Source organism: Ananas comosus, linkage group 24, assembly GCF_001540865.1.
Source record: "Ananas comosus cultivar F153 linkage group 24, ASM154086v1, whole genome shotgun sequence".
Classification (NCBI taxonomy): Eukaryota; Viridiplantae; Streptophyta; class Magnoliopsida; order Poales; family Bromeliaceae; genus Ananas; species Ananas comosus.
Window position 1 is genome coordinate 2,031,164 of NC_033644.1, and position 11,216 is coordinate 2,042,379.

General features: G+C 38.5%; 1 protein-coding gene across 1 annotated transcript; it reads left to right on the forward strand.

The window, feature by feature from the left end:
- Window positions 325-10,699, forward strand: LOC109728524 (auxin response factor 11). The gene is made up of 14 exons (XM_020258941.1): window positions 325-1,316; window positions 1,916-2,028; window positions 2,108-2,206; window positions 2,341-2,397; window positions 3,773-3,925; window positions 4,005-4,089; window positions 4,360-4,450; window positions 4,681-4,845; window positions 4,945-5,064; window positions 5,281-5,356; window positions 5,439-5,574; window positions 7,682-9,162; window positions 9,285-9,475; window positions 10,274-10,699. Exons 1-14 carry the CDS (start codon window positions 1,217-1,219, stop codon window positions 10,383-10,385), a joined length of 2,979 nt encoding a protein of 992 aa, XP_020114530.1. The 5' UTR covers window positions 325-1,216; the 3' UTR covers window positions 10,386-10,699.

Consider the following 11,216-nt stretch of genomic DNA (forward strand, 5'->3'; position numbering starts at 1 on the left):
GGACATGAGGGTTGGAGAGAAAAAAAAAAAAACGAAGGAAAAAAAAAGAGAGAAAGGAATAAGAATATTTTAGTCTTTTTATTGAAAATTAGATCCGAATCTGCAAATCCAAAATAATGTTTTGCTTTTACAAAATCGCAAAACCAATAAATTTTTTATGCAAATTACCAAAATAAAAAAAACAAAAAAAATAATTATTTACAGAAATTTTTATGTATTTTTAGCCTTTCAAAAGTTGTGATACTGAGGATGCTTCATAGGATTTAAGGGGGAAAAAAAAAAGAAAAAAAAAGGGGGCACTTGGGTGCATGAAACCGTATCTGCAATTCTGCATGAAGAATTTTCTGTCTTTCTCCATCTCTTCACTTTATTTGAATTCTCTCTCCCCTCTCCTGCAGGGACAGTCTGCTTTCGTGCCATGCTAGTCTTTCCCTGCTCTAAAGCTGCCAGCACTCCTCCCCACCAACCCACCCCCCCTTAACCTCACCAAATTTCCCTCCTCAAAACACCATCACCACTAAAACATCCTCCCCTAAACCCCCATAACCCAAAATAATAATAATAACAATTATTATTATTATCATGTGAGAAAGAATTAATTAGTTACGCCATTGAAAGGTCGGCATCTTTATGCAACAAAAAAAAGCGCGCGCGCTCGTCCCTGAGAATTCGACCACTCACATCATCATGAAACCCTTTTCCTCTCTCTCTCTACTTTCTCTCTCTCTTGCTGCTTTGTGTTTGTGTTCGCGTGCTTCGGGGAGCCAAAAATCTTGCCCACTTTTCTCCCAGCAGCTGGTCCTTCCCCTCCCCACCCTCCCCGCACCGCTTCGGGTTTCCGCAGCTTTTGCTCGCGAATTTGTGGGGTTTTTGGCTTTTTTGCTTCTCGCAAAAGCAGCTTCTTGGGCTCCCTCCTGCTGCTGCTGCTGCTGCTGCTGTTGGTGGTGGTGTTGGTGGTGGGTTTTGTACGTGTTTTGTCCGCGTCGTTCCCTGCTTCCAAAATCCCCTGCTTCTGCTGTTGACCGAAGCAACAGCGAGGTGAGAGAGAGAGAGAGAGAGACATTATGTGTGGGCTGTGGTTTGGAAGAGGGGTTTTTAGGGTGAAAGATGAGATTTTTAGGCTAAAGATGGGATTTTGATCGGTGATGTTTTTAGCGACTTTTGGGTGTGTGGAGGAGAGAGTTTGTAGCACGTTTTTAGGCAATTGGGAGGGGAAATGTGTTCCACTCTGGAGCAGGGGAAGAGCGCTTGTTTGAGCAGTGCAGCTCCGGTGCTCGACGAAATGAAGCTTCTCGCAGAAGCGCAGTGTAAGACAGGTTAGAGCTTGTTGTAAGACCCTTTCTATTGTTAGTGTGCTCTCGCATTTTGCGTATTTTCGTCTAAAATTTGATACAGTAGTAGGAAGCGATGGCTTAGAAATAGTAAAAATGACTCTGCCAATGCTAATGTGCGCGCGTTAAATTTTACGTATTAAATGGAAGATGTGGCAAATTGAACTTATGACCTCTTGCTATAGAAGGCTTAAGATTGGCTTTGATACGAAACCTGGTCTACAGATGGTCGTAACACCTATAAATATTCGTATGGACCTCACTTTCTGCACAAGAATTTAATTGCCGCGGCATAGAGTGGTGCTAAAAACTTGCTGGCATGGTACGACACGATTCGTGCTGGTCACAAAAAAATATTATATATTTTTATCAGGTTTTTTGAACTTTATTCAAAAAATTACTTACTAATTTAAAGAATAGAGGGTCTTGAGCTGTGTTATCGGCATGGAGGCTGTATCGTGCCAATGTCTTGTTGGCACGTTACGGCACGGTGGACACGGCCCATGCCGAGGAGCACTTACTTGCTTCTGCATTTTAGTTGTTTCTTTGATGGGTGTGAGAAGACTGCTCTGCTTATTATTTAGGTGCAAAGAATGTGATACACTCTGAGCTTTGGCATGCCTGCGCTGGCCCACTTGTGTCGCTGCCGCCGCCAGGAAGCCTTGTGTATTATTTTCCCCAGGGACATAGTGAACAGGTTTTGATCTTCGCTTAACGCCTATATACGTAGCCCCTCAAAGTTGATGGTGATGTATCTTATTATCTAATCCTAGCAGGTGACAGCTACAACTAGAAGGACTGCAAATTCGCACATTCCTAACTACCCGAATCTCCCGTCTCAGTTGATGTGTCAAGTTCACAATGTCACGCTGCATGTGAGCGTAATTCTGTATAATTTTTATAGTTGTTTACGGATATAATTATGTCATGTGATTGTTTTTTTTTTTCCCGATGCTCATTCTTTAGTTTAATTTGTATACCTTAATTTTTATTTTACTAATGTATCCAGGCTGACAAGGATACCGACGAGATTTATGCCCAGATGACCCTTCAGCCAGTGAACTCTGTAAGGAAATGAAATATTTTCTGAATTGTATTTTACACATGTTGGCTTATTTTGTTTATAGCACAGGTGCTAGAGCAGCATGCCAGTTATTTATTCTTCTCTAGTAGTTGTATATACACATTGGCTCATTGTTACTGTGGCATGTTTTTGTTGCGCGCCCTTGTTCGTGTAACATACGATGGCATAGTGGGAAAAAAAAGAGGAGAAAGGGGTCAATGGTAGGCGATAAGACGGGACCCAAGTATACTAATCAATACTTTAGATTATTATATATTTAAGGCGTAGGAGTTCTATAAAGGACTGAGTTGGACCTACTTAGGAATTAATATTGGTTTTTTGGTTCGGGAGTCCTAACCTATAATAATTGTTGAAAATGGTCTAAGAATCTTGAGAAATCATCAAGAATATGCAGCAAAACAAGGTATTTTCAACTTATGTATTTTTTTGGTGTCATAACTTGTCTAAACTTATAATGCCCGTTGTGCTGATCTAATCTTATTTCAAAAGTCTCACAATATGGTTTATGAACTTTATTCCAAATTATCTTTTCTGAAAATTTCACAAACTTTATTCTCAAATAATTGCCATGGCTTTATATATTACTCTTGTTTTTAAGTAAATAGGTTCTAATGTACTTAGTTTTTTTAAAAAAGTTTGTTAAATCCAAAGAATCCACGTAAAAAGATTGTTCATCTACTTAATTCCTAGTTCCTTTGAGCATTCCTAATAATTTCCATTCTTTTTTCTTTCATGGCCGATTTAAGCATGAACTTCCACTATGCTAAATCATTTACATGTAAGATTTTTTTTTCTTATTAGTTCCCTATATTGCTATTAGTGGAAAAAATTATCATGTAATAACCTCTTCCTTAATCTCATTATCGATGGCAAAAATCTTCTGGTCATCATTTTTTAAATACACCTAATATAGTTTAACTCTCTATGCTCTCTCTTACCTATCTTGCCGAAATGATTTATATCTCATTCTTCTTTCTTTGTTCATAATTTTCTTTCAATTTTACTGTAAACCTTTGTAAAGTTTGCTATTTTACATTCTGTTATACTTTCTCGTAATTGTATTGACTCTCTTTGCTAGCATTCTTAGTGTAACAGATATCAATTTTATCATTCAGTAGCTTCTTGTAACATCCCTCCTGGTGCCTAGATGTCTTCTTTCCCGTCCGTTATTCTTTTCGCTAGGTCTATTAATTTGGATTCACTTGGAAATTTTGCCAATATTACTCTTGATTCACACTTTTGAAACAGTTTAAGTAAAAAATGACCGTTGCAGCAACTGAGCTGTTACTTGATTGTTTTTCTGTTATGAGACATTGTCCTTGGCTGGTTACATATATCTTCTCTTTCCTATTTTCAGGAAAGCGATATTCTTCCTATCCCAGATCTTGGGCTTACAAGAAGTAAGCATCCAACTGATTTCTTCTGCAAGAATTTAACTGCAAGCGATACGAGCACACATGGTGGCTTCTCAGTGCCTCGAAGAGCTGCAGAAAAGCTTTTCCCCCAACTGGTAAGGAATTCTCTGTGAGTAGATTGGAATAATTGATGAGGGCAACACCCATTAATGAGTGTTTGTCTGTTTTTCCTAGGATTATTCTGTCCAACCCCCAAATCAGGAGCTCACCGTCCGAGATTTGCACGATAACTTGTGGACATTTCGGCACATTTATCGTGGTAGGAGTAATTTACATGCTTTGGTTTCTGATATTCTACGTGGAAACTATTTGTTTTCTCTTACAATCATGTTGTTTGTATTGATAAACCTATCATGGTATAATTTCTGTAGGATGTGCATGCATAGTAATTAAATTTTAACAATCAACAGTTACTGATTTCATTTCTAGAGAGACTACAATTTTTGCCACTTACAGCTGAGCTCATGTTAGATGACTTCTTCAAGAGAATGGAGGGGGGGAAAATATTGAAAATCCCTGTTCTTTGCAGGACAGCCAAAGCGACATCTTCTGACGACTGGGTGGAGCCTCTTCGTTGGTACAAAACGACTAAAAGCTGGGGATGCTGTCTTGTTTATAAGGTTCATCTATACCTATTATCAGATTAGTTGAACCCTCGTGGATTTTTTTTTTTTTTTTTTTTTTTTTTTTTTTTTTTTTTTCATTAACATCAAGTACAACTTTACACTGACTTCTTGGCAACAAGCCAGGAATTGTTTTGAAATCATTTAATCAATACATAATTTAATCCATACTAGTAGTTACCCACTATAATAATAACAGTTAGTCTAATAAAAGTTAGTGTATACAGGGATGAGAAGTCCCAGCTACTGTTGGGTGTAAGACGCGCAAATCGTCAACAAAGTGCATTGCCTTCATCCGTACTGTCCACTGATAGCATGCACATAGGTGTCCTGGCTGCTGCAGCCCATGCTGCAGCCAACCGCAGCCCGTTCACGGTTTACTATAACCCAAGGTGTTTTAGTTTTGTAATTTTCGTACGATTGTCTTTTAATGAATATTATTATTATGAACTCCATTGATGCTAATTATATGTCTCTCCTTTTCTGTATAGGGCATGCCCTTCGGATTTTATAATACCATTAGCAAAGTACAATAAAGCTGCATATACGCAGGTATCAGTTGGGATGAGATTTGGAATGATGTTTGAGACAGAAGAGTCTACCAAAAGAAGGTAACAAAGGTTCTACCATCACTATCTGCACATCGCTTCTATCAATACATTGATATGATTCTGCACATACTGTTATTTAAACTTGTTGCTTTTGTTTCATGTTGTTGTAGTTTATAGTGCGATCTTGCTCATACGCATACAATGTTATTCTTATTCCAGTATTTTGATCAGTTTATTGATTAATCTTTCGTGACTTCTTTTGGTATCTTTATGCAGATACATGGGCACGATAGTGGGAATCAATGACTACGACCCCTTAAGATGGCCTAATTCGAAGTGGCGCAATTTACAGGTGAAAATTTTGGCAGGACAATCATTGTTAGTGCCAGAAGATAATGACAACAATATTTTAATGAACTTCGTTTCTTAATTAGGTAGAATGGGACGAATATGGCTGTGGAGAGAGACCAGAAAGGGTTAGCCTATTTGAAATTGAAATGCCGGAGAGCCTTTTTGTTTTTCCTTCTCCATCAGTGAATCCAAAGCGCCAATGCCTTCCTGGATGTTCTAGTATGCTTTACATCCGTATATTATCTTTTCCTCAGTTTACGTCAAAACTTATAATGCTAGATATCATAAACTTGTTAAACTTAGATATCAGGAGCCGAAGCAAACGAATCAAACATATGTACAGATCATCTCATCTTAGTAATCAAAGAACTAGTAGTGGATTTCGGCCAATGTTTGAAGTAAGATAAAAGAAACTTTCTTATATTTTCTAGGTCAAATCATAGTAAATATTTGAATATTAGTATTTAATACTACTAATAAATGACACCGTCACAAAATAATGTACACTGTTGATTATTAATAAAATGTGTGTTGACCTACTTGTCGACATCGTAGGGCACATATTGAGATCCTTCTTAAGAGAAAATAACTTGGTCCTATTTAATTTTTTAGTATATTTGGTTCAAATCAAGGATTTAAGTATTCATCGACACGGGCCGTATCTATCGTGCCGTATCGTGCCAACAAGATATTGGCACGATACAGCCTCCGTGCCGATGGCACAACTCAAAACCCTCTATTCTTTAAATTATCAAGTAATTTTCTCAATGAAGTTCAAAAGATTTGATAAAAATACATAATAAACAGTTAGAATATTTTCTTGCTAAAGAAAATAAATATTTAATGTTATTATGTGTTGGCACACATGAATTTTTTTTACCGGCACGCATCGGCACGGCCCAGCACCCACCGTGTCGTACCGTGCCAGCAAGTTTCCGACACGACCTTGTGCCACGGCACTTAAATCCTTTGTTCAAATTGTGATTTTTAAGGACCTCATATATATTATCTCCATTAAATAATGTTTTGCTCTTTTTTGCTGGTTTAAGCATTGATTTAAAATTTTGGTTCCACACTATGTAGGTCCATGTAGTCAACTTTGTGGATCGTAAGTGCTAACCAACTATCCCAAAAGCACGTGCTAATAGGAAGGGCGCACCCATCGCGCTTAAGGGCTTAGCCACAGCTCTCGTGGGCTTCGACCTAGCTCAACGCACCTGGACGTTGGGTCTATTGTTGGGGCTCTTGCCATTAGGTCTCTTATGGATCACATCCCCACTCAACTTATTAGGCTCATCAAACTCAACTTATTAGTCTCTTGGGCCTACTGTCACGGGGCAGGAAGTTTGGACCTATTTTAGCACAATAATAAATAGCCAACAATCCCCTTCCTCAACTACTGCACTGTTAATGCAGCATGTGGGAATCGAAACCGCGCCACTGGCTCTGATACCACTTATGGATCGTAAGCGCTAACCAACAATTCCAAAAGCACGTGCTAATAGGAAGGGCGCACCCATCGCGCTTAAGGGCTCAGCCACAGCTCTCGCGGGCTTCGACCTGGCTCAACGCACCTGGACGTTGGGTCTATTGTTGGGCCTCTTACCATTAGGTCTCTTATGGATCACATCCCCACTCAACTTATTAGTCTCTTGGGCCTATTGTCACGGGGCAGGAAGTTTGGACCTATTTTAGCACAATAATAAATAGCCAACAATCCCCTCCCCCAACTACTGCACTGTTAATGCAGCATGTGGGAATCGAACCCGCGCCACTGGCTCTGATACCACTTATGGATCGTAAGCGCTAACCAACTATCCCAAAAGCACGTGCTAATAGGAATGGCGCACCCATCGCGCTTAAGGGCTCTGCCACAGCACTCGCGGGTTTCGATCTGGCTCAACCCACTTGGACGTTGGGGGGGCCTCTTGCTGTTAGATCTCTTATGGATCACATCCCCACTCAACTTATTAGTCTTCTGGGCCTATTGTCACGGGGCAGGATGTTGGATCTATTTTAGCCCAATAATAAATAGCCAACAAACTTGACAACCTGTTTGTCAAAGTTAAGTTGTATCAGTTTGAAATGTAGAGTGATAAAATCACCAGGAGGAGGCAAATATCGTAAATGAAAATACTGAAGCACCAGTTACTATAGTGAGCCCATCTATTATAATGTTGACTGTCCATGTAAATTCCCAGTTATATTCATTGTGCATGTCAATTGTGACATACTATTGCTTCGATACATACTCAATTAGCATTAAGTGAAATCTACTTTAAACATTTTATTATATAATCTTGCTTGTACATAATTTAATTTGCAGTGCCTGGGACAGAGTCCATTGGATTTCAGAACATGACATCAAGGAGTGTAGAGAATATGTATGGCAGTGTTGATCATTTAGTCTCTGGTTTAGCTATGAAGTTTCTAAATCACTTTCAGAATTCTAACGTAAGCGGCCAGCTCGAGTGCCTGCAGCCATTATATGGTAGCACAGTACACGACATCAAGTGCAATTTCATCTCGAGATCTTATCCTGCTATTTTACCAACATCTAGTGCAATTCAATATCCACTCAAGCAGAAGGATGTACTTGGAAATTTGGAAATGCAGAAGGAACTTCATCTTCCACTGCAAAATGCCCATTTAGAAAATCGTAGCTCCCAAAGTTGTCGTTTGCCTCGAGGTGCTGATTTAGTTTGCGCATCAGGGGTGCATGTGGCTTCCCAAGAACAATGTGAGGAAGAATCTAATTCAGGTCTAAATTGCGTGGATCGAAATGAAAAAAATGAAGCTTCAGTTCCAGCCGAAAATCAAGATGAGGAGTATCATTCTATGAAGAGACAACTGTCTGATCAATCTCTGACAGACCATTTAGAATGTCGTAATGGTGAAAACTCCTCCGACCCACTTAATCATGAGAACTTTTTTTCCAAAATTATTGATAGCCAGGGGCTACAACATGACAAATGCAGTGATCTCCAGCAAATTAAACAGCATCTTGATCCCGTCGTGATGTCAACAAATCAAGAATCAAGTTGCTCACCTGATAACAGCGACCCAGTCAGCAAACCGCCACTTCAAGGATGCATGTCGCATTTTTTGGATAATGCGGATTGGATGTTCCAGCCTTCTTATTATCAAGATTTTAGTGGCATCCAACATAGCCTAACAACTGATGATAGGCCAGATGCTCTATTTTTGTCCGCTTCAGAGAATATTACAAATTCCTCTGCTGATATATCTTCAATAGTAAACCCACGAGCTTTCGATCCCCACGAAACCTTTCAATCCCCCTACCTTTCAGATTTGCATACTCTCCAATGCCTGCCGAATTCTGTTCAAGAATTCTTAGGCAGCCCAGAGCTAAATCCACTAAGCTTTATTTCATCGGAGGATCAAAATGTAGCTGTTCAAGCATCTAACAAATGTGGAAGGAAGGGCTTATCGGAGAAGAGCAACGATCAGAGCGAGACTTTCAGTAATCTCCACTTTGAAGACGGCGACAGAGGCTTTCTTGTCGGTCCATCCGCTCAAGCTACGACAACCTTAGAGGACTTTGACTTAGGGGAATATTCCAAATTTAATGTTCCTTTCCAAAGTCTTGCCTGTGACTTCGTTTCGCAGGAAATGCAGTCTCAGATTACCTCAACAAGCTTTGCAGAGTCTCAAGTCATTTCTCTACACGAAAATTTTGACCACTCCGGAGGTATTTCGTCTTGCAGTATTGATGCATCTGATTACGATTGGAGTAGAGATACCAAGAAGCAAGTCTCCCAACCGCCTTTGAGAACATTCACGAAGGTTTACCTCTCTTCTCAACAAATACAATTTAAGTTCTTAACTATGTAGAATGTTGCGTTAGCATGTGTATTTTCTATTCATTGAACAAATGTTTTTGTTCTTGTTTTTTCTACACTAATCAGGTTCAAAAGCTAGGATCAGTTGGAAGATCAATAGATGTGACACGCTTTAGGGACTACCGAGAATTAAAATCTGCAATTGCTTTCATGTTTGGACTTGAGGGGAAGCTGGATGATAGCAGCTGTTCAGAGTGGAAGCTTGTTTACGTAGATTATGAAAACGATGTTCTTCTTGTTGGAGATGACCCTTGGGAGTAAGTCTCACTATTTCTTCTTTCTGTTTCACTGCTCGAAACCAAGTCTGTAATTCCTTTCCACTAATAATTGAGATAGATTTTATGAACTTGGGTTGTTTTATTTTCTCTTCATAATTATTTAATAATTAGATGAAAATCATGGACTACATTCATTTATTCAACAAGTTAGTCAGGGAACAGGATTCCCTTAGTGATTTTTACTCGATTTACTTCAAATACATGCCAAGGTGAATGTATCGACTTTAACCCGATAAAGATGTTGGTGGCGTACTTTGTGGCATCTTAAGACAACAATATGTCTTGAGACTGGTAATGTTCAGTATTATACATGCGAATTAACAGTTCAGAACAGCAACTTTTCAAGTTAAGGCAGAATGTTTATCCCTTTGACTCACCATGGCCTCAAAGGCAGTCATAAGTCGGTAACAGATATTTGAAGAAAATTAATTTTTCTCAGTTGATAGGTGCAAATGATGTATTGTATATCTACTAATGAGTTTTTGATTAGACACTTCTACATTTATATAATTGTATCCTTACTGCATGTAAAAGCTGTTGCAAGAAATCAAATTGTTCTCGTTATCTTTTATTCAGCTAACCGGTAATTCCACTGGTACAGCTCCTCTCTGATTCTTTATCTTTATAGTAGAACCATAGCAGGGTAGCAACACCTCTTACATGATATAGTTTAAGTTCGCAGTTGTTTCATTATGCTGTACATCTACCCTATTTTGTGCTTTAGGATGCGGTAACCTCTTGACATGCTCATAGATGCATACTCTGGTATTCCTGCAGGGAGTTCATTAACTGTGTAAGATGCATCAGAATCTTATCTCCTTCTGAAGTACAACAGATGAGCCAAGACGGCCTGCAGCTCATGAATGGTTTCGTCCAACTGGGTCAATAGAAATTCATAATCGCCATCGACTCCTCGGCTATGTTTTGTAGGATTGTAGAACCGAGTGAGCATCGCATTTCTCTTGTAGTGTTAGACTAAATCGCGCAATATTGTAGTGAGCTGATGCCAAAGTTTAGAACACGATCGGCCTCATAGTGCTGGGATTGTTAATAGATTTTGAGTTTCATTATTTTCATTAGAAATGCTCGAGTTGTTTCTTCAAATTTGTAATGCCTCTTAGGTCTCTGACTCACACAAATGGATGCTATGAGTTCATATGTATTCAAATGGGAGTGTTTTATGAGCAAACTGGCGTTTTGATTCCTCTTTGTTTTTTATTGGTTTTTATGTTACTTTTCTATTACTTATTTTTTCTGTAAATGTTTTCTTTGGACTTTTTTTCCAAATAACCCACACAATATTATAATTGGTTAAATGATCCTATTAAAAAGTATTTGGCAAAATAATCCTTCTTTTGCCAAGCCAGTGCATGGGTGGAATTATTTTTTAAAAACAGTAAATCGTTCACCGTCTTTAAGAAGACAGTAAACGATTCACTGTCTTTAAGAAGACAGTGAACGATTCACCGTCTTTGTAATTTCTTACTAAAGTGATAAATCATGCACCTTTTTTTGAAGATTATTTATTAGGATTTTTTATGTTGTTAAGATTGTATGTGGTTTATTAATTAAAATTTTTATATGGTTGTTAGGATTATGTATAGAAAATAGAAAAACAGTGACGTTGTTAGAATTGTATGTGGATTATTAGAATTTTTATTTGATTATTAGGATTGTATGAATAGATTATTAGGATCTTTTAGGTTGTTAAGATTATATG